The 24802-nt window shown below is 43.2% G+C and overlaps 1 protein-coding gene across 1 annotated transcript in view; it reads right to left on the bottom strand.

Annotated features, from left to right (window-relative positions):
• LOC111974393 (protein kinase C-binding protein NELL1) overlaps positions 1-24802 on the bottom strand; it is a 372315-nt gene that overhangs the window by 104579 nt on the left and 242934 nt on the right. Inside the window, exon 11 of the mRNA XM_070447366.1 lies at positions 5453-5575. Within this exon, the coding sequence (XP_070303467.1) occupies positions 5453-5575 (123 nt within the window). The remainder of the gene's footprint in view (positions 1-5452; positions 5576-24802) is intronic.

The raw sequence follows: 24802 nt of genomic DNA, 5'->3' as shown, positions 1-24802 counted from the left end.
TCATTTGCATATTACTCATGACTTCCAGAGTGAAAAATGTGGAGGTGGCATTGAAGTTGTTCGATGGCACTTTTTTCCCTCTTTTTTGTCAGTGGCTGCTGTGTGCCTGGTGTTGGAGACAATCCAGCATAGAAATTGTCTGGAAGGCACTTTGCAAATTGCATTGATCTCTCCCTAGACCTGCCTTCCACCTGCTTCCCATCCTAATACCTCTCTATTACAGAGGGACACGGGGAGGTGGTGGTGAGACGACAGGTGTGATACACACACACACACACGCGCACAAACACACACGCGCGTGCACAAACACACCTGTCTCACTCCCAAATAAAGAGAATTCCCACTATTCTGCACTCTAATTACACACTTATTAGGTCTACACGGGGGACAGACAGCAAGACAGTACTGGAGCAAAAGGGGAAGAGAAGAGACGATTGTGTTTCTTTTCCTGGGAAACAGAACAAGATTAATAGAGCGAGATTAGGAGAGGAGAGTTAAGAAAAAGGGAAAATGATGAGAAGAGGAGGTGTTTTCCTTGCCTGAGACTCATGGTCACCACTTTATAAAAACACCCATACAGTGAATTTGGAAAGTATTCAGACCCCTTCCCTTTTTCAACATTTTGTTACGCCTTATCCTAAAATGTATTAAATATTTTTTTCTTATCAATCTACACACAATACCCCATAATGACGAAGCACAATGACGAAGCAAAAAAAAATGTTTTTTTTAGATAAGTATTCAGACCCTTTGCTATGAGGTTTGAGATGTTTCTACAACTTGTTTGGAGTCCACCTGTGGTAAATTCAATTGATTGGACATGATTTGGAAAGGGACACACCTGGCGCGGCCTGCCCAATGCATCACCGGGGGCACACTGCCTGCTCTCCAGAACATCTATAGCACCCGGTGTCATAGGAAGCCACCCAAACCATGGCTTGTACACCCCGCTATCATCCAAAAGGAGAGGTTAGTGCTGGTGCATCAAAGCTGGGACCGAGAGAGACTGAAAAACAGCTTCTATCTCAAGTCCATTAGACTGTTAAATAGCCATCACTAGCCGGCCTCCTCCCAGTAATCTATCCTGAAATTAGTCACTGTCACTAGCCGCTTACCACCCGGTTACTCAATCCTGCACCTTAGAGGCTGCTGTCCTTATTCTATCCTACATATTCTTCAGATATAGTAAATATTCTATCCACATACTGTCCATAATGTCTATACATCCCATCAAATACACTTCCGGTCAAAAATTTTAGAACACCTACTCATTCAAGGGTTTTTCTATTTAAAAAAAAACTATTTTCTACAATGTAGAATAATAGTGAAGACATCAAAACTATGAAATAACACATATGGAATCATGTAGTAACCAAAAAAGTGTTAAACAAATCAAAATATATTTTAGATTTGTAACGTCCGTTGTTTGAAGGAGACCAAGGTGCAGCGTGGTAAATGTTCATGATTCTTTAATTACTCAGAACACCAAACAAAAACAACAAAAAGAATAACGAATGACACGTTCTGCAGGCTTCACAGAGCTAACAAAAAACAAGATTCCACAACATAGGTGGGAAAAAAAGGCTACCTAAGTATGATTCCCAATCAGAGACAACTATAGACAGCTGCCTCTGATTGGGAACCACACTCGGCCAAACACAAAGAAATACCAAACATAGAATGCCCACCCCACATCACACCCTGACCTAACTAAATAGAGAAATAAAACGTCTCTCTAAGGTCAGGGCGTGACAAGATTTTAGATTCTTCAACCTTTTGCCTTGATGACAGCTTTGCACACTCTCTCAACCAGCTTCATGAGGTAGTCACCTGGAATGCATTTCAATTAACAGGTTTGCCTTGTTCAAAGTTAATTTGTGGAATTTCTTTCCTTCTTAATGCATTTGAGCCAATCAGTTGTGTTGTGACAAGGTAGAGGTGGTATACAGAAGATAGCCCTATTTGGTAAAAGACCAAGTCCATCTTATGGCAAGAACAGCTCTAATAAACAAAGAGAAACGGCAGTCCATCATTACTTTAACACATGAAGGTCAGTCAATATGGAACATTTCAAGAACTCGCAAAAGCCATCAAGCACTATGATGAAACTGGCTCTCATGAGGACCGCCACAGGAATGGAAGACCCAGAGTTACCTCTGCTGTAGAGGATAAGTTCAATAGAGTTACCAGCCTCAGAAATTGCAGCCCAAATAAATGATTCAGAGTTCAAATAAATGAAACATCTCAACTTCAACTGTTCAGAGGAGACTGTGTGAATCAAGCCTGGTCGAATTGCTTCAAAGACACCACTACAAAAGGACACCAAAAAGAAGAAAAGACTTGCTTGGGCCAAAAAACACAAGCAATGGACATTAGACCAGTGGAAATTTGTCCTTTGGTCTGGAGTCCAAAATTTGAGATTTTTGGATCCAAACACTGTGTCTTTGTGAGATGCGGTGTCGGTGAACGGATGATCTCCGCATGTGTATTTCCCACCGTAAAGAATGGAGGAGGAGGTGTTATGGTGTGGGGGTGCTTTTCTGGTGACACTGTCTGTGGTTTATTTAGAATTCAAGGCACACTTAACGAGCATGGCTACCACAACATTCTGCAGAGATATGCCATCCCATCTGGTTTGGGCTTAGTGGGACTATCATTTGTTTTTCAACCGGACAATGATCCAACACACCTCCAGGCTGTGCAAGTGCTAATTTCTCAAGAAGGAGAGTGATGGAGTGCTGCATCAAATTACCTGGCCTCCAAAATCCCACGACCTCAACCAAATTGAGATGGTTTGTGATAAGTTGGTGTCACGGCCGTTAAAGGAAGAGGACCAAGGTGCAGCGTGGTAAGCGTACATTTTCTCTTTATTTGGAAAAAAGACGCCGAACAAAACAACAAACACTACAAAAACAATCCATGAAGCTAAAGGATATGTGCCCTAAACAAAAGCAAACTTCCCACAAAGACATGTGGAAAAAAGGGATACCTAAGTATGGTTCTCAATCAGAGACAACGATAGACAGCTGCCTCTGATTGAGAACCACACCCGGCCAAACACAAAGAAACATAGAAATAAATAAACTAGAATGCCCACCCTAGTCACACCCTGGCCTAACCAAAATAGAGAATAAAAGCCTTTCTATGGCCAGGGCGTGTCAGTTGGACCGCAGAGTGAAGGAAAAGCAGCAAACAAGTCCTCAGCACATGTGGGAACTCCTTCAAGACTGTTGGAAAAGCATTCTAGGTAAAGCTGGTTGAGAGAATGCCAAGAATGTGCAAAGCTGTCATCAAGGCAAAGGGTGGCTGTTGGAAGAATCTCAAATATAAAATATATTTTGATTTGTTTAACACTTTATTGGTTAATACATGATTCCATATGTGTTATTTCATAGTTTTGATGTCTTCCCCATTATTCTACAATGTAGAAAATAGTACAAATAAAGAAAAACCCTAGAATAAGTAGGTGTTCTGAAACTTTTGACTTTTGTACATACAGTTGAAGTCGGAAGTTTACATACACTTATGTTGGAGTCATTAAAACTAATTTTTCAACCCCTCCACAAATTTATAGTTAACAAACTATAGTTTTGTCAAGTCGGTTAGGACATCTACTTTGTGGATGACACAAGTCATTTTTCCAACAATTCTTTACAGACAGATTATTTCACTTATAATTCACTGTATCACAATTCCAGTGGGTCCGAAGTTTACATACACTAAATAGACTGTGCCTATTAAACAGCTTGGGAAATTCCAGAAAATGTCATGGCTTTAGACGCCTCTGATATGCTAATTGACATCATTTGAGTCAAATGGAGGTGGAGCTGTGGATGTATTTCAAGGCCTACCTTCAAACTCATGACCTCTTTGCTTGACATCATGGTAAAATCAAAAGAAATCAGCCAAGACATCAGAAAAAAAATTATAGACCTCCACAAGTCTGGTTCATCATTGTGAGCAATTTCCAAACGTCTGAAGGTACCACGTTCATCTGTACAAACAATAGTACGCAAGTATAAACACCATGGTACCATGCAGCCGTCATACTGCTCAGGAAGGAGACGCATTCTGTCTCTTAGGGATGAACATACTTTGGTGCAAAAAAAGTGCAAATCAATCCCAGAACAACAGCAAAGGACCTTGTGAAGATGCTGGAGGAAATGGGTAGAAAAGTATCTATATCCATAGTAAACCAAGTCCTATATCGACATAACCTGAAAGGCCGCTCAGCAATAAAGAAGCCACTCCCCCAAAACCACCATAAATAAGACAGATTAAGGTTTGCAACTGCACATGGGGACAAAGAGCATACTTTTGGAGAAAAGTCCTTTGGTCTGATGAAACAAAAATAGAACTGTTTGGCCATAATGACCATTGTTATGTTTGGAGGAAAAAGGGGGAGGCTTGCAAGCTGAAAAACACCATCACAACCATGAAGCACGGGGGTGGCAGCATCATGTTGTGTTTGTGCTTTGCTGCTGGAGGGACTGGTGCACTTCACAAAATAGATGGCATCATGAGGTAGGACAATTATGTGGATATATTGAAGCAACATCTCAAGACATCAGTCAGGAAGTTAAAGCATGGTCGCAAATACGTCTTCCAAATGGACAATGACCCCAAGCATACTTCCAAAGTTGTGGAAAAATGGCAACAAGGACAACAAAGTCAAGGTATTGGAGTGGCCATCACAAAGCCCTGACCTCAATCCTATAGAACATTTATGGGCAGAACTGAAAAAGTGTGTGCGAGCAAGGAGGCCTACAAGCCTGACTCAGTTCCTCTGTCAGGAGGAATGGGCCAAAACTCACCCAATGTATTGTGGGAAGCTTGTGGAAGGCTACCCAAAACGTTTGACCCAAGTTAAACAATTTTAAAGCAATGCTACCAAATACTAATTGGGTGTATGTAAACTTCTAACCCACTGGGAATGTGATGAAAGAAATAAAAGCTGAAATAAATCATTCTCTCTACTATTATTCTGACATTTCACATTCTTAAAATAAAGTGGTGATCCTAACTGACTTAAGACAGGGAATTTTTAAAACTGAGTTTAAATGTATTTGGCTAAGGTGTATGTAAACTTCCGACTTCAACTGTATGTATATAAAACAAAAGCTAGACAACCAGGGTGCATTGAAATTCCAAAAGCAATGGATAGAGGAAAATCTGTTGCACATTTTGATGGTCAGGAAATATAATACAGTTTAAGTGTGGCCCTCCGGACCTCGGTTGAAGACTGAATCTGGCTAGCTGGGCAAAATGAGCTTGACACGCCTGGTGTAGAGGGTTAGGGAGGGCAAGGAAGGGGGGACCTTTCCTCTGCAGATGAGGAGAGAAGAGTAAAAATTGATGGGGTTGTGGATGTCTAGAGTATGGGGTAGGGGTCTCGATGGAGCTCAGGATGGTAGAGAGAGGGGGTAGAGAGGCATGGAGGGTGAGGCCTTACCTGTACAGATGGAGCCGTTCCCCACGTAGCCAGGCTTACAGGAGCACAGGTGGCCTCTGATGGTGTTGGTGCATATGGCATTGTCATCACAGGAGCTCTGCCCACTGGCACACTCGTCATGTTCTGAGGGAGAGATGCAGCACGGTCAGACTGTGTGGTAGTGTCTGTCTGTCTGTCTGTCTGTCTGCAAGCGTATAGACTACTCAGCAGTGTGAGAGTGTGTTTGTATCATGAATGCATGTTTGTGTTTTTTAATATTTTTGTTCATGTCTGTGTTTGTATGTCGCACGTGCATCCCTCCTGTAGGGTGATTGCCAGTTGTTTTCATTCAACAGTGTACTGTCAACTATCTCCCTCCCAGATCTGAGCTGCTTACTGAGGGGCTGGTCTGAGCATTTAGCCTCAGGGAATAGGGAGTGGGTTTGCACCACAGGCAGTGTATGACCAAACACCATCTCTAGCCGCTCATCACTGCAAAAGCAAAAAAACATCATCTCATTTACTCGCCTACTTCTGGGAATCCATGACAGGTTGTGTAACACAAACACAGCCAAAAGTTATCTTGAATACAGTTAACGATTCAAACTTCGCCACACACTTGATCTTACACTGCGTAAAAACCAACTGTGGTAAACTGTATGCGTTCCGGTGGAAGTTCATTAATTTCAATGGGAAGCAATCCATACTGCTGCTTCCAATCTGCTGGACTACGCTCCGGTAAGTACAGTGTGTACTTCAATAAAATGTTTCAACTTGTATGTTGCTTTGCCTTGTGGTCTTTGAAACATAAGTGGATTAACCACCGAAGATGTTGCAAATGTGTAGTTTTCAACTACAGTATGTGTTTACGGGATAGCAACAAGAGAACTTTTGAAAGCTCTAATACAGCTCTAATACATTTACTTGAAAAATACAAGATCAAAGGTTATGATGTTTAGAATTCTATGCAATTAGGTTTTATATGTATTCCATGCCATTGCTATTGCTGATTGTATTCATAATAAAGTTGTGGGCTGTAGCCTGTTGTTATTAGTAGGTCTATTGTACTTTTTACAATTGATTATCGCTATCATTATTATAGTAATGGAGGCTAGCTACTCCCATAGCTGTGGGAAGTAGTGTGGGGGTGGGGGTTCTGCGATTTTGTTTATTTTTTATTGATGAAATAGTGCACTACACAAGAAATAGTGCACTACACAAGAAATAGTGCACTACACAAGAAATCAGGTGTGTAGTGCTGGGGGAGCGCTAAGGAGCACGAAAAACCATTGAATGACAAAGCAAATAAATATGTAGGCTACAGCAGCCTAGGAGGTAGGTAAATGGTGGTTTCTTCTTCGTCTTATCTCTGGCGAAGGAGGAAGAACTGTAGGCTACATGTGTGCACTGTATAGGCCCATTTGAGTCTTGACTACGTCAGAAAGTAAAAAAAAAAWAATAATAATTCACCTCTGCCTTGATGTTCATAAAACTCCACTGACTTGCTCTTCCGCAGTGGAACCCAGAATGATATGTGACCACTTGGTTACAGCGACACAGTTCTGCCAAGGACACCCAAACCAGAGTGGCCACCGTAAAGCCCAAGAACCTGACCATCTCTGGAAGTTGCTGTATCCCTGCTTGAGATCTTTAGCCAGTATTGGCTACTGGTTGAGATGCAGGGCCCGTTAGGGCCGTAACATAACAAAAAATAACTTGTAGACTGCAGTCTTTTATGTCCAAGAATACAAATGTAAAATAAAAACATATTGGGGGGGCCAAATAAAATCATCCACAGGCCAAATTCGGCCTGTGATCCGCAAGTTGGGGAACCATGCAGTAGACAGTCTCAGAGTAGTTGCCTCAAGTGTCTCCTGATCAGAAATGCTGGTACGGGGCCGGCTTCTGTCAATCTAGGATCTAATATTTTCTATAAAGAATCGTAAAAACCTTTTGCAGAGATCAGGGGATGCAAGCATGTCACTGTTAGGGATGGCACCAGCAACACACTCAATTGTCTTAAACATAATTTTCCAGTTGAGGGATTTCTCAGAGATCAGGGTAGAGAAGTGTTTCGCTCTTGCATCTTTTACTGAAACATTGTAATTTCTCATCAGATCCTTTATTATCTCATAGAATACTTAAAGTTTGCTGGCCTTCCATTTACATTCAGCTAAATGGCACTGTCACACCCTGATCTGTTTCACCTGTCCTTGTGATTGTCTTCACCCACTCCAGGTGTCGCTTATTTCCCCCAATGTATTTATCCCTGTGTTTCCTGGCTCTCTGTGCAAGTTCGTCTTGCATGTTTGTCAAGTCAACCAGTGTGTTTTTCCCGTACTCCTTTTTCTCTTCTCTTTGCTAGTCCTCCCGGGTTTTAACCCTTGCCTGTTTTCTGGACTCCATTCCCACCTGCCTGCCCTTCGGTATCTACTGGACTCTGAACTAGTTTTGACCTTTTGCCTGTACATGAACATTAGTTATGTTCACTTTATAAAGCACGAGTGTGGTCATTAAACCAGGGTGAGACTATGCCAGACAATTTATTCTTGATTTTAACTGGTGCCACTGAGTCTAAAGTAGCCTGACATACAGTATGTCATTGAAACTTTTCACCAAATCATAGGTGTGAAGACAGAGAACAGGATTAATGGTAGAGGACAAAAAAGCATTCAAGAATTTTCTAGCAGTTGTGGAGTTAATGATGCAAGAGCGAGTTGGGACTGGCACATTTTTAAGAGGAGGAGGAGAAAGCATTCTAAAAACAATACTGAGATGGTTAGAGACACACACATCAATAGTTTTTCCAAGTTTCAATATTCTGACCATGGGACAGCACAATATAAAAAGTATGGCCTTTGTGTAGGCCCTGTGGCATGTAGCACAAAGTTAAAGGATTCTAACATGATAAGAACATTTTCAACTAGTGCATTGTTTGGGCAACACACATGAATGTTTAGGTCGCTAAGAATATTAACCCTGTCAGAGAATTCTGGAATGAACAAAATATTAGGTTTAGGAGGGTGGACACTAACATATACAAGATGGGCTGTTTCTTGTTCAAGCTAAAGATAGCCTCTCAAATGAGGAAGATTCACCACATGACACAGGGCTACATATAAACTTGTCTCTATGAATGACGGCTACCCCACCACCACAGCCAGACAGTCTGGATTTCTGTAGATAAAAGGCTGGAAGGGTAGTTTCAAAAGTGAAAGATGGTGCCGACAGAGAGGGCTGCCTGGCTTCTTGATCTTAGGAAACTTTGCAGTATTTTTTTTGAATGTATTATTTCTTACATTGTTAGGACAGAATTTTTGGGGTGTTATTACACATAGCCGGGAAGAACTATTGGATATTAGAGCGACGTGAACTCACCAGCACTACCATCATTATGACCAGGATTACGCACCCCCAGGGCAATTCCAGAAGCCAACCCAAAACAATGTTGGCGTAGGAGAGGTATTCGGAGTGGTCTTCTAGTCCGATTTAGGAGGTGCACACACCACCCACCGCTTCCGAGTATATTACTTGCTAATGTTCAGTCTCTGGATAATAAAGTCGACAAGCTCAGGCCGAGGGCATCTTTCCAGAGAGACATCAGGGATTGTAACATTCACGGAAACATGGCTCCCGGGATATACTGTCTGAATCGGTCCAGCCAGTGGGATTCTCTGTTCATCGCGCAGACAGGAATAAATATCTCTCCGGGAAGAAGTGCGGGGGTGTCTGTTTCATGAGTAACGACTCATCGTGTAATTGTGATAACATACAGGAATTCAAGTCCTTTGGTTCACCTGATCTAGAATACCACACAATCAAATGCCAACCGTATTATCTCACAAGAGAATTTTCTTCGGTTATAGTCGGGGCCTTGTATATCGCCCCTCAAGCTGATACCACGACAGCCCTCAAAGAAATCCAATGGACTTTATGCAAACTGGAAACCACATATCCTGAGGCTACATTTCTTGTACCTGGGGATTTTAACAAAGCAAATTCTATCAACATATCGACTGTAGAACTCATGCTGCCGAAACACTCGACCACTGTTACTCCAACTTCCGGGATGCCTACAAGGCCCTACCCTGCCCTCCCTTCGGCAAATGTGACCATGACTCCATTTTGCTCCTCCCTTCCTATAGGCAGAAACTCAAACAGGAAGTACCCGTGAGAATGACTATCCAACGCTGGTCTGACCAAACGGAATCTACATGTACTCTTCAAAATTGTTTTGATCACGCGGACTGGGATATGTTCCGAGTGGCTTCCGAGAATAACATTGACGAATACACTGATTCAGTGACTGAGTTTATCAGGAAGTGTATAGGAGATGTTGTACCCACTGTGACTAATAAAACCTACCCTAACCAGGGGTTTCTGAGTGGCACAGCGGTCTAAGGCACTGCATCTCAGTGCATGAGGCCTCATTACAGTCCCTGGTTCGATTCCAAGCTGTATCACATCCGGCTATGACTGGGAGTCCCATAGGGCAGCGCACAATTGGCCCAGCTTTGTCCGGGGTAGGCCGTCATTGTAAATAAGAATTTGTTCTTAACTGACTTGCCTAGTTAAATGAAGGTTAAATACTAATACATTTAAAAGATTCGGGCAAACTGAAAGTGCAAACCACAGCATTTAACCATGGCAAGGTGACTGGGAATATGGCAGAATACAGACAGTGTAGTTATTGCCCCGCAAGGCAGGCAAAACGTCAGTATAGAGACAAAGTGGAGTCGCAATTCAACAGCTCAGACACAAAATGTGGCAGGGTCTACAGACAATCACGGACTACAAAAGGAAAACCAGCCACGTCGTGGACACCAACGTCTTGCTTCCGGACAAGCTAAACACCTTTTTTGCTTTGAAGATAACACAGTGCTCATGTGGCCCGCTACCAAGGTCAGGGCCCTCCTTCTCCGTGGACAATGTGAGTAAGACAAGCGTGTTAGCCCTCGCAAGGCTGCCGGTCCAGACGGCATCCCTAGCCGCGTCCTCAGAGCATGTGCAGACCAGCTGGCTGGTGTGTTTACGGACATGTTCAATCTCTCCCTATCCCAGTCTGCTGTCCACACATGCTTCAAGATGGCCACCATTGTTCCTGTACTCAAGAAAGCAAAGGTAACTCACCTAAATGACTAGTCCAGGATCATATCACTTTATTTTTTACAAGCATTTTGCTACACCCGCACTAAACACGTGTTTGTGACCAATATAATGTGATTTGATATGATTTAGAGGACTAAAATCCAATCCTCTTCTTAGCGCTATGGGTCAGATTTTTTTTATTTTAAATAACGTGCCCAACGTAAACGGACATTTTCTCTGGCCCAGATCGTAGAATATGCATATAATTTACAGATTAGGATAGAAAACACTCCAAAGTTTCCAAAACTGTCAAAATATTGTCTGTGTGAATAAGAATACTTATTCTGCAAACAAAAATCTGAGAAAATGTAACCCAGACGTGATATATATATATATTTTTTAATCTGTGTTCCCTGGCCCGTCTAACCTCCATTTAAAGGGGTAACAACCAGATTCCTTCTCCAATGGCTTCCTCAGGCTGTGACCAGGCTTTAGACATAGTTTCAGGCTTATATTTTGAAAAATGAACGAGTTTTTTCAAAACTAGTCAGGTGTCCTCGGAATATTTTCTGCGTGCGCAGGAGGAGCTCACCATTTTCCTTTTCTCTCTTAATGAATAGGTTATGCTCCGGTTGAAATATTATCGATTATGTTTGTTAAAGACAACCTGAGGTTTGATAAAAAAAACATTTGAAATGTTTCTACGACCATTTCGGATACTTTTGGGGATTTGTCGAAGCGAAACACGGCTTTTGTTTTCTCAAAATAATGCGCAGCCCAAATGGCGTTTTTTTTTGTGATAAACAAAAATAAAATCCAACAAAAAAATCCAACAAAAATAAGATTTGTTGTGTAACTGGGAGTCTTGTGAGTGGAAACACCCGAACATTATCAAAGGTAAGGATTTCATTTTATTGCTTTTCTTACTTTCGTGACCAAGCTAATATAAGGCTAAGCTGTTGTAGCATTGAAAGCTACACTCACAAAAGCTTGGATTTCTTTCGCTGTAAAATATATTTTCAAAATCTGCAAAGATAGGTGGATTAACAACAAGCTAAGCTGTGTTTTGTTATATTTCACTTGTGATTGCATGATTATAAATATTTTTGTAATATTTTTTAATCTGATACGTTTGGAAATTTTCATCTTCCTTTCAGGACCGGAACGAGGCTGTAGTTTTCGCATCATAACGCGCAACCCAAATGGCGTTTTTTTGTGATAAAAGTAATCGATTTATCGAACAAAAATAAGATTTGTTGTGTAACTGGGAGTCTCGTGAGTGGAAACGTCCGAAGATTATCTAGCATTGAAAGCTACACTCACAAAAGCTTGGATTTCTTTCGCTGTAAAATATATTTTCAAAATCTGATACGATAGGTGGATTAACAACAAGCTAAGCTGTGTTTTGGTATATTTCACTTGTGATTGCATGATTATAAATATTTTTAGTAATATTTTTGAATTTGGCGCCCTGCAATTCAGCTGTTGTTTAGGAAAGTATCAATGTCATTGAAAATTATAAAATCATTGCATATGAACGACTTCTTATTTAGAAATCTTACATTCAATAAACCGATCTTGACATGGATAGCTGCCGGATTGACAGAGGTATTCAGTGGAGTTAGAGGAACATATATTAGGTTACTTACATTTAACGCACTACGGGACCTAATATGCTTTCCATGTCCTCTGTTGCTAATTATGACAGGGAGGACTGGAGCACTTCCTGACCCAGGCCGTCAGTCTCTAAAACAGTTTGCAATGTTTCTGGAAATAATCCTTAAACCCCTGTGGTTAGGGTAAATCCAGTCTTGTTTAAAAAGTGTAGTTTGCTCTCATAGCAAATCCTGTCATTTCTTCAGGTGCTCATTTAGGGCAATGAGGTGGCTGAAATGTTCTGAACCCCTGATAGCATCGGAGGGAGCCAGAGATAATTGTTCTCTTCCTTGTGCTAGTGAGGGTGGGATTTTTTGTTGTTGTAGTCATCCCTCAGATCGCCTACAGCTGAGCAAGCAACCGCAGAATCTCTTCCCGAAGCTGCTTGATGGTGATGCATTTAGGCCAGAGAAACACAAGTCAATTTATCAGTTCCACTTTTTCTCCCTCCTCTTTTGTGGAAATCATCTCACACCTAGCACATTTGTGCCCAGCCATGGATAGAAGCACCAGTGGGCTAGCACTGCTAGCATACTGCTAGTATGTCAGGCTTCGTTTTGTAATGCTAATAGGTTTTTACCTTTGCCAAAAGACAGGCTTGATGCTAACTAGTGCCTGCTAAACACTGTTTCTTTCATTCCTTTAATTTGTTTAATTTGATTACAGTACACCTATGTTGTAATTGTATTTGAATAACACATGTATTAGTATAACTTGTGAAGCAACAGTACACACTTTAAATCTTCAACATACTTTTGACTTTTAATTATTTGTATTATTCTGCAAACTACTCCTCTTACACCGTTTAACCCTGTAGACCCCAATAGAATTGTAGAACGCTGCTGTAGATTACTGAGAAATGTCAATATAAAGCAACTTTTCTCACACATGACAAACAGATATAGCTCAAAAACAAAGAGCAAATTACAATTACAAGTTCAGATTTGAATTAGTGGAAGATTAGCTGTAGCTGACTTGTGTCAGTGACTGAGTTTATCAGGAAGTGTATAGGAGATGTTGTACCCACTGTGACTAATAAAACCTACCCTAACCAGGGGTTTCGGAGTGGCACAGCGGTCTAAGGCACTGCATCTCAGTGCACGAGGTAGCATTTTTACAATTACAGTGAATGGAATGTTGGAAGTGATGATGTCACAATGGGACCTTTAGAATGTTGAGGAAATCCCATGAAAGTGGATGGAGGACAAAAAGTTTAATAGTTTAAAAAGTATAAATGATATGAAGACTAGTCTACACGTTTTAAAGTTTGAACTGTGCTTCTAGCTCTTGTGCCCTTCAAACTTCACCAGGAAGTGACCTGCTGTCAAATTATGAGTAACAACTCGGTCCACACCCCCTGGTGCCACACCTTTGGCTCCCCACTTCCTGCCACTGTAGCCATCACAAAGTGACTGCACAAGCTGCATTTTGAATGCCTTCAGGGACCAGCGCCTGTGGTTTCTGGGAAGGGGCCTTTTCGCTGTCCCCCATGCTGGTCTATTAACGCCGCCATCAGGGTACCATACATACTGTACATAGGAAGCAATATGCCACGCAACCGCTTTGAGCAGCTATATTCCAACCAGAAGCCATGGATTACAGGCAAAATCCGCACCGAGCTAAAGGCTAGAGCTGCCGCTTTCAAGGAGTGGGACACTAATTTGATCGCTTATAAGAAATACTGCTATGCCCAGAAATACCTCTATGCAGCCGCGACCTGCCCAGCGACGCGAGCCTACAAGATGAGCTAAATGCCTTTTATGCTCACTTCAAGACAAGCAACACTGAAGCATGTATGAGCACGCCAGCTGTTCCAGTCGACTGTGATCACGCTCTCCGTAGCCCATTTTCAACATGTTTCAAGCAGATCACCATAGTCTCTGTGCCCCCAAAAAGTGAAGGTTACCTGCCTAAATGACTACCGCCCTATAGCACTCATGTCGGTAGCCATGAAGTGCTTTGAAAGGTCATGGCTCACATCAACACCATCATCCCGGAAACCCTGATCCTCAACACGGGGACCCCTCAGGGGTGCATACTTAGTCCCCTCCTGTACTCCCTGTTCACTCACAACTGTGTGATCAAGAACGACTGCAACAGCATCATTAAGTTTGCTGATGAACACAATAGTGCTATGCCTGATCACCGAAAGCGATGACACAGCCTTTAGGGAGGAGGTCAGAGACCTGGCAGTGTGGTGCCAGGACAACAACCTCTCCCTCAACGTGGGCAAGATAAAGGATCTGATCATGGACTCACATCGATTGGGCTTTAGTGGAGCGGGTCGAGAGTTTCAAGATCCTTGGTGTCCACATCACCAACAAACTATTATGGTCCAAACACACCATGACAGTCGTGAAGAGAGCACAATAACATATTTTCCCCCTCAGGAAACTGAAAAGATTTGGCATGGGTCCCCAGATTCTCAAAAAGTCATACAGCTACACCATTGAGAGCATACTGAACGGTTGCATCACCGCCTAGTATGGCAACTGCTTGGCATCCGACCGTAAGGCGCTACAGAGGGTAGTGCATACGGCCCAGTACATCATTGGTGCCAAGTTTCCTGCCATCCAGGACATATACTGTATACTAGGCAGTGTCAGCGGAAGGCCCAAAAAATTGTCAAAGACTCCAGTCACCCAAGTCATAGACTGTTCTCTCTGCTACCGCACGGAAAGCAGTACCGAAGCACCAAGTCTAGGTCCCAAAGGCTCATTAACAGCTTCTACCCCCAAGCCATAAGACTAAAGAACAATTAGTCAAATGGCCACCCGGACTATTTACATCCAACGCTGCTACTCGCTGTTTATTATCTATGCATAGTCACTTTTCCCCTACCTACATGTACAGATTACCTTGACTAACCTGTACCCCCGCACATTGACTCAGTACCGGTACCCCCTGTATATAGCCTCGTTATTGTTATTTTATTGTGTTGATTTTTATTACATTTTTTACTTTAGTTAATTTAGTAAATATTTTCTTAACTATATTTCTTGAACTGTTGGTTAAGGGCTTGTAAGTAAGCATTTCATGGTAAGATCTACACCTGTTGTATTCTGGAGATGTGACAAATTATTTGATTTGATTTGTATGTACTGTATATTCAACAAATGAGACAGACACATTTTACAAAGTAAGCTGTGTGAATGGTGAGACTTGGCACAGACATACTCTCTAGTGTGCTCTCCCTCTTCCTCCTCCTATCCATGTTGATCTTCCTCTCCATGTTCCTCTCGCTCCACTCTCCTCTTCCTCCTCTTCATTATCTCCCTCCACTCTCCTCCCGCTCCACACCATCCTCCTCTTCCTCCTTGTTCCACATCTCTAACTCCTCTTCCTCCCGGCCTTTTGCTGCTGAGGCATAACTCTTCATATCACTTCCCTCCCTTTTCACACACTCTCTCACTCTCCCTTCCTCGCTTTATTTTTCTCAGTCTTACACCTACTCTGTAATAGTCACCTTTTAGGAGTTTATAATAAACTAAATAATGATGCTATACGTCACTTTCATTCAATAAAACAAAATCCCATTCACACAAACGCACACATACACATATATAGTATCACCATAAAGCTATACAGCACTTGCATTCAATCAATCATCAATCAAAATAATTAAAATAAAGTTCTTAGTGTAGTGATTGTTTCTCTGTTCATTGTGTTTGTCAGACTGATGGATAATCAGACAGGATAGAGCACACAAAAAGAGGTTCATAGATGGCCAGCAGGATTAGATTATAACCGTAAAGGCTATATTTGGTACACAGACTTCAAGACCTATGGTCAAATTACTTAGTTAGCTGGTTGTCTTTGGYGGGGGGGGGGGGGGGGGAGACGATCATGTGACAAATACAAATCAAATCAAATGTTAGTAGTCACATACACATGTTTAGCAGATATTGCGGGTGTTATTGCGGGTGTAGCAAAATGCTTGTGTTTCTAGCTTCAAATAGTGCAGTAATATCTAACAATTCACAACAATACACACATTCTAAAATTAAAAGAGTGGAATTAAGGAATATATAAATATTAGGATGAGCAATGTCGGAGTGGCATAGACTAAAATACATTAGAATAGAATACAGTACATACATATGAGATAAGTAAAGCAAAAATATTGAAACATTATTAGAGTGACTATTGTTCCATTATTAACGTGGCCAGTGATCTATGAATATATAAGGAGCCTCTAAGGTTCAGGGTTACGTAACCGGGCGGAAGCCACTAAGTGATGGCTATTTAACAGTCTGGTTGCCTTGTAATCGAAGCTGTTTTTCAGTCTCTCGGTCCCAGCTTTGATGCACCTGTACTGACCTTGCCTTCTGGATGATAGCGGCAGGTAGCCTAGTGGTTAGAGCGTTGAGCCAGTAACTGAAAGGTTGTTAGATCGAATCCCCAAGCTGACAAGGTAAAATCTGTTATTCTGTCCCTGAACAAGGCAGTTAACCCACTGTTCCTAGGCTGTTATTGTAAATAAGAATTGGTTCTTAACTGACTTGTCTAGTTAAATCAATTTTTAAAAATAGCATGGTGAACAGGCAATGTTTTTTTCCGCTTGTTGATCTTTTTGGCATTCTTGTGATATTGGGTGTTGTAAGTGTCCTGGAGGGCAGGTAGTTTGACCCCGGCTTTGCGCCCGCACCACCCCCTGGAGAGCCCTGCGGTTGCGGGCGGTGCAGTTGCCATAGCAGGCGATGATACAGCCCGACAGGATGCTCTCAATCATGCATCTGTAAAAGTTTGAGGGTTTTAGGTGCCAATACACATTTCTTCAGCCTCCTGAGGTTGAAGAAGCGCTGTTGCGCCTTTTTCACCACACTGTCTGTGTTGGTGGACCTTTTCAGGTTGCCAGTGATGTGTACGCCGAGGAACTTGAAACTTTCCACCTGCTCCACTGCGGTCCCGATGATGTGGATAGGGGCGTGCTCCCTCTGTTGTTTCCCGAAGTCCACGATTAGCACCTTTGTTTTGTCAACATTGAATGAGAGGTTATTTTCCTGGCAACACACTCACAGGGCCCTCGCCTCCTCCATGTAGGCTGTCTCGTCATTGTTGGTAATCAGGCCTACTACTGTTGTGTCGTCAGCAAACTTGATGATTGAGATGGAGGCGTGCGTGGCCACGCAGTCATGGGTGAACAGGGAGCACAGGAGGGTGCTGAGCATGCACCCTTGTGGGGCCCCTGTGTTAAGGATCAGTGAAGTGGAGGTGTTGTTTGCTTCCTTCAACACCTAGGGGCGGACCATCAGGAAGTCCAGGACCCAGTCGCACAGGGCGGGGTTCAGACCCAGAGCCCCGAGCTTAATGATGAGCTTGGAGGGTACTATGGTGTTGAATGCTGAGCTATAGTCAATCAACAGCATTCTTACATAGGTATTCCTCTTGTCCAGATGGGATAGGGCAGTGTGCAGTGCGATGGCGATTGCATCGTCTGTTGATCTGGGGCAGTAAGCAATTTGAATAAGGTCTAGGGTGTCAGGAAAGGTAGAGGTGATAGCACTTCATGATGAGAGAAGTAAGTGCTTTGGGGTGATAGTCATTTAGGTCAGTTACCTTTGCTTTCTTGGATACAGGAACAATGGTGGACACCTTGAAGCAAGTAGGTACAGCAGACTGGGATAGGGAGAGATTTAATATGTCCCTAAACACTCCAGCCAGCTGGTCTGCGCATGCTCTGAGGACGCTGCTAAGGATGCAGTCTGGGCCGGTAGCCTTTGCGAGGGTTAACACGCTTAAATGTCTTACTCACATTTGTCACGGAGAAGGAGATCCCACAGTCCTTGGTAGCGGGCCGTGTCGGTGGCACTGTGTTTTCCTCAAAGCGGGCGAAGAAGGTGTTAGCTTGTCCGGAAGCAAGACGTCGGTGTCCGCGACATGGCTGGTTTTCCTTTTGTAGTCTGTGATTGTCTGTAGACCCTGCCACATATGTCTCGTGTCTGAGCCATTGAATTGCGACTCCACTTTGTCTCTATAATGACAGGAGGTGGCCCGTTCCTGTAGGTTCATGCTCTACAACATCCGCAGAGTACGACCCTGCCTCACACAGGAAGCGGCGCAGGTCCTAATCCAGGCACTTGTCATCTCCCGTCTGGATTACTGCAACTCGCTGTTGGCTGGGCTCCCTGCCTGTGCCATTAAACCCCTACAACTCATCCAGAACGCCGCAGCCCGTCTGGTGTTCAACCTTCCCAAGTTCTCTCACGTCACCCCGCTCCTCCACTCTCTCCACTGGCTTCCAGTTGAAGCTCGCATCCGCTACAAGACCATGGTGCTTGCCTACGGAGCTGTGAGGGGAACGGCACCTCAGTACCTCCAGGCTCTGATCAGGCCCTACACCCAAACAAGGGCACTGCGTTCATCCACCTCTGGCTTGCTCGCCTCCCTACCACTGAGGAAGTACAGTTCCCGCTCAGCCCAGTCAAAACTGTTCGCTGCTCTGGCCCCCCAATGGTGGAACAAACTCCCTCACGACGCCAGGACAGCGGAGTCAATCACCACCTTCCGGAGACACCTGAAACCCCACCTCTTTAAGGAATACCTAGGATAGGATAAAGTAATCCTTCTCACCCCCCCCCCCCTTTAAAAGATTTAGATGCACTATTGTAAAGTGGGCGTTCCACTGGATGTCATAAGGTGAATGCACCAATTTGTAAGTCGCTCTGGATAAGAGCGTCTGCTAAATGACTTAAATGTAAATGTAAATGTAAATGTTTTGCCTGTTTGATTGCCTTACGGATGGAATAACATATACCTTTTTGCTTCCTTGAGTGCCAGAGAGGGGAAGCGGGAGCAGGCATCCCACCTGGGAAAGGCTGATGGGCCGGCCGAGGTATAGTGCTGGACTACCTGGCTGAGGCGTAGAAGCCCGATGATCCGGCTGAGGCATGGGAGCCCAATGATCCGGCTGAGGCGTGGGAGCCCGATAATCCGGCTGAGGCGTGGGAGCCCGACGATTCGGCTGAGGCGTGGGAGCCCAAGGATCCGGCTGAAGCGTGGGAGCCCGACGATCCGGCTGAGGCGAGGGAGCCCGACGATCCGGCTGAGGCGTGGGAGCCCAGTGAGCCAGCTGGGGCATGATGTGGGATGGGATCCTGCCAAGCCAACCAAGGCAAGGAAATCTCTCATGCCACCTAAGGCGGGGAAGCCTGACGAGCCAGCTGAGGCACCCCTGGTTCCATCGGTGGCGGTACCCAGACCCGATGTCAAAACCAACAACAAAAAACAAGAACTCCCTGATGCTTCAAATAGTGGTGTCAGCATTTTGTAGGGACCAACGCCGGGAGACGAGAAGCAAGTACAGGGAGTGAACATTTAATGGATAACAGACAAGAAAAAAACAAGGTCAGCGTCTGGACAGGGGAAAACGTAGCGACATCAATTCCCCCAAAACACAGGGAACAAACTGAGGAGTAGACCGATATAGTGTGGCAATCAAAAAGTAAAGGAGTCCAGGTGAGTCCAATGAGCGCTGATGCACGTAATAATGGTGACAGGTGTGCCTCAGACTGGGGTAAATATTCACCTTCCAACAGGACAATGACCCTAAGCACACAGCCAAGACAATGCAAGAATGGCTTTGGGACAAGTCTCTGAATGTCCTTGAGTGGCCCAGCCAGTGCCCAAACTTGAGTGATTGAACATCTCTGGAGATACCTGAAAATAGCTGTGCAGCAACGCTCCCCATTCAACCTGACAGAGCTTGAGAGGATCTGAAGAGACGAATGGGAGAAACTCACCAAATACAGGTGGGCCAAATGTGTAGAATCATACCCATGAACACTTGAGGCTGTAATGGCTGCCAAAGGGGCTTCAACAAAGTACTGAATACTTACAGTACCAGTCAAAAGTTAACACACCTACTCAATCAAGGGTTTTTCTTTATTTTTACTATTTTCTACATTGTAGAATAATAGTGAAGACAAACTATAATATAACACATATGGAATCATGTAGTAACCAACATTTTTTATTTTATATGAGATTTTTCAAAGTAGCCACCTTTGACAACTTTGCACACTCTTGGCTTTCTCTCAACCAGCTTCAGGAGGTAGTCAGCTGGAATGAATTTCAATTAATAGGTATGCCTTGTTAAATTAATTTGTGGAATTTCTTTCCTTAATGTATTTGAGCCAATCAGTTGTTGTGACAAGGTAGGGGTGGTAGACAGAAGAAGGCCCTATTTGGTAAAAGACCAAGTCCATATTATGGCAAGGACAGCTCAAATAAGCAAAGAGAAATGACAGTCCATCATTAATTAAGACAAGCTCAGTCAATCCGCAAAATTTCAAGAACTTCTGCAGTTGCAAAAACTATCAAGCACTATGATGATACTGGCTCTCATGAGGACCACCACAGGAAAGGAAGACCCAGAGTTACCTCTGCTGCAGAGGATAAGTTCAATAGAGTTACCAGCCTCATAAATTGCAGGCCAAATAAATGCTTCACAGAGTTCAAGTAACAGCCACAGCTCAACATCAACTGATTAAAGACGACTGTGTTTCACTCTCCTTGCCTCCTTCTCTGTGTTTGTGCTTTTATTTGCAGATTGGGGACAGGTGGAGCTGATTGGGTCGTTCATTTACGGTGACAAGTTGCACTTGGATTTGCACTTGGATTTGGGATCAACTAGGAGATAAAAGTTCCTGTTGCCCAATCCTGGCTCTCTCACTCCTCTCACTCCTTTGTTTTTTGACCTGGTTGATTAGGTTTTTGATTAGGTGCACCCTTCAACACTTACACACATTTTACCTTCATCCATGCATCTCCATTACACTCCTCACATGCATACTTTCACACTTCACAGGTTAGTTTTCCTTTGTAGTTTTATACTTTGTTAGTTATGTAATATTTTTGTTCATCTTTAACTGCTAATGTGTGGACTCTCTTGCTTGTCACCATCTAAGAGCCCCCATTTGTAACAACATGGCTATCTGGGATCTTGCCTTGGTTGGTTTTGACATTATCCCTAGTATATATGGTAATTGGTTAGTGCTAATTGATGACTCTTCTGTGGGTCTTGTGGTTTGCTTAGTTCTGGTATTGTCCCAGAAGCCTTTATGGCTATTTGGCTATTTCGTATGCGCTATTGTATATTGGGAGTTACACGTTGACTTGTTGTAGTTGTGTTTAATCACACTTCAATTGGTTTAGAGAAATTGCCTTCTAAGGTATCGGTTTGATGACTTGTTTATTACAGGTTCTGATTTGGTGGAGAGAAGACCACGACGTCTCTCTTCCTGTACTGTCTAGAGACACTTTGTTCTGTTCCCTGTTGGGCCATCGGATTATGGAGGTATGTTGTCTTTGGTATGACTGTGATGTTTAGAGGCAGACAACTCATTGCTCAGAACTATGGTCTTTTCCCCCTGTTACATGTAGGTATAGTGGCGTGTTCCCACTGGAGACACGTTGTGCATTTTGTATTTTGTGTGGTGATAGTGGTCCGAGCAGTTGTCTCGGGAGCACATCTGTGATTCGGGGTTGGTTACCAGCGAGCTGGTTCCTGCTTCGTGCCAGCAGGCTCTAGTGCATCAATACCTGCTGCGAAGCCACCCAAGACTAGGGTTAAGTTTAACAATAGGATTTGGGTAAACTCAAGTAATGTTCATCTGTTTTTGCACTGTTAAGTCAGCTATGTACTTCTTATTCTGTAGTCGATGTGCTCATTAGAGGAGTTCAAAGTTTGGGCTACTAATATGTTCATTTGGTAGTAGCATTATGGCGTCTATTAAGGATTTGGTCTGTGCTCCTTCTGAAGTTGCTTATGCAGTTTTCAAAGGAACAGCTTTTGAAGTTGCGTGAGTATTATCATGTTAATATTAGTGACAAATGTCTCAAGAATACAGGGAGGTCTATTCTGTCAGCTAATTTGCTTTCAGCTGGTATTTTGAAGGCAGAATTGAGTGAACCTAGTCCAGCTGTATTAATGTACCAATTGTGTCTAGTGCTGGTTTGACATTTGAGCAGAAAAATTAGTTACTTTTACTGCAGCTAAATCATTACAACGATCTGGAAAGGTTGAAACAGCAAAAAAGTGCATGATTTGGAAAGGATGAAGCAGGATTTTTTTTTAAACAACCTAAAGGCTTATCTCCTAGCGCTATAGATGGCGACGATTACGTAAAGGTTAAAACTGCTGTCCTGAATGCTTACGAGTTGGTCCCTGAAGCATATCGACAGCGTTTCAGATCATTGAAGAAAGGTGATAACTCAACATGGGACTGTTTTCCCCGGGATTTGTTAACTCAATTCAATTGTTGGTGTACTGCGTAAGCAGTCACTAGTTTTAAAGATTTTGTGCAACCTGGTTGTCCTCGAACAATTTAAAGAATCTGTCCCTGGTCGTCCTGCTACCAATATAAATGAACATAGCACGGACTGCATCTGAAGTTGCTGTTTTGGCAGATGAGTACGTACTGACCCACAAAGGCAGTTTTGGAGGGTCCCTTATGCGAGATTGGGGGCAGAGGAACAGTTCAAGTGGATTTCGGTCAGCAAATTCCTTTGGTTCTAGTAATGACTCATTTCCATCTAGATCCGAACGTGGTTCATGTCGACAGAATGATGTAAGTAAAATCTCGCACACCATGCGTTTGTTAGGACAGCGCCTAGCCACAAAAAACCATACAGACATTTTCCAGCCAAGGAGAGGTGTCACAAAAGTCAGAAATAGTGTTAAAATGAATCACTAACCTTTGATCTTCATCTGATGGCACTCCCAGGTCCCCATGTTAGACAATAAATGTTTGTTTTGTTCGATAAAGTTAATCTTTATGTCCAAATACCTCCTTTTTGTTCGCGTTTAGTCCAGTAATCCAAATGCACAAATCACGGGCACAAAGTTGAGACGAAAAGTCTAAATAATTCCATTAGAGTTCGTAGAAACATGTCAAACAATGTTTCTAATCAACCCTTAGGGTGTTTTTATCATAAATATTCAATAATGTTTCAACCGGACAATACTGTTTTCATTAGAAAGGGAACGGAGCTCGTGCTCACGGCCACGTGCGATAAACAACTCATGGCTTTCAGCTGAGCCACTTGCTTTGAGTGGTCTTATTCGCTCCCCTTTCACAAAATAAGCTTGAAACAACTTTTAAAGACTGTTGACATCTACTAGAAGCCTTAGGAAGTACAATCTGACCCCACAGACACAGGATATTCGATAGGCATTCAATTACCCTCTCTAGGGTATGTGGGACAGTAGCGTCCCACCTCGTCGGTTTTCACCTGCCATATGAGTTCTGTTATACTCAGACATTATTTTAACAGTTTTGGAAACTTTAGAGTTTTCTATCCAAATCTACTAATTATATGCATATTCTAGCTTCTGGGCCTGAGTAACAGGCAGTTTACTCTGGGCACGCTTTTTATCCAAACTTCCCAATGCTGCCCCCTACCCTAGTGAAGTTAAAAAAGGTAGACGGTAAATAGTTGAACGTAAACAGTTGGAAGGTCAACAGTTAAAATTGAATTTTAGATAATGGCTTATCTGTAATAGGAGAAGCTGTATGCACCTACAGTAGAATGTTTGAGGGTTTATGCCTGAGGATATTGGGCTTGTCTACCCTGTCGCAGGAAAGGACTGGGTCCAGAAACCAGCCAGAGCATTTCTAACACACCAGACCACTTTTTTTCTATTTGAGGCCCCCCACACTGGTCCATTGTTCCTCAAGGCCCCCATTATTAGCCACTTATTGATAATTCTGTGCAGAAACCCCAAGTGGCATTTTCCCAAACTGCCCTATGGTCTGTCCGATTCTGCCCTGTTGTGACTGATACCATTAGCCTTTCCATAGTATCCTGCAGTCTTAGTCCCAAAACCTCACAAACTGGAATGGACATGATTTTTTAATGATTTATTTAACCTTTATTTTGACAGGGATTAAATTCTGAGACCAAGATCCAGTAGTACATAGGTTAACAAGGTAAGGTATGGTGGAAGTTTATGCAAAAGAGTTTATTGACAAAAAGAGTGCAATGCATCAATCTACGTGACTAACTGTGGTGGACTGCAATAGCATCGAATAGTCCCCGCGATATGCAACTGTTCAGGGAAGTCAGGAACCAATACACGCAGTCAGTCAGGAAAGCAAAGGCTCGCTTTTTCAAGCAGGAATTTGCATCCTGTAGCTCTAACTCCCAAAAGTTCTGGGACACTGTAAAGTCCATGGAGAACAAGAGCACCTCCTCCCAGCTGCCCACTGCACTGAGGCTAGGTAACACGGTCACCACCGATAAATCCATGATAATCGAAAACTTCAACAAGCATTTCTCAACGGCTGGCCATGTCTTCCACCTGGCTACTCCAACCTTGGCCAACAGCTCCGCGCCCCCCCCCGCAGCTACTCGCCCAAGCGTCCCCAGCTTCTCCTTTACCCAAATCCAGATAGCAGATGTTCTGAAAGAGCTGCAAAACCTGGACCCATACAAATCAGCTGGGCTTGACAATCTAGACCCTCTATTTCTGAAACTATCCACCGCCATTGTCGCAACCCCAATTACCAGCCTGTTCAACCTCTCCTTCGTATCATCTGAGATCCCCAAGGATTGGAAAGCTGCCGCGGTCATCCCCCTCTTCAAAGGGGGAGACACCCTGGACCCAAACTGTTACAGACCTAM

The sequence above is a fragment of the Salvelinus sp. IW2-2015 genome, linkage group LG15, assembly GCF_002910315.2.
Source record: "Salvelinus sp. IW2-2015 linkage group LG15, ASM291031v2, whole genome shotgun sequence".
Taxonomy (NCBI): Eukaryota; Metazoa; Chordata; class Actinopteri; order Salmoniformes; family Salmonidae; genus Salvelinus; species Salvelinus sp. IW2-2015.
Note: the sequence above shows the minus strand (reverse complement) of the source record. Positions and strands in the feature narration are given on the sequence as shown.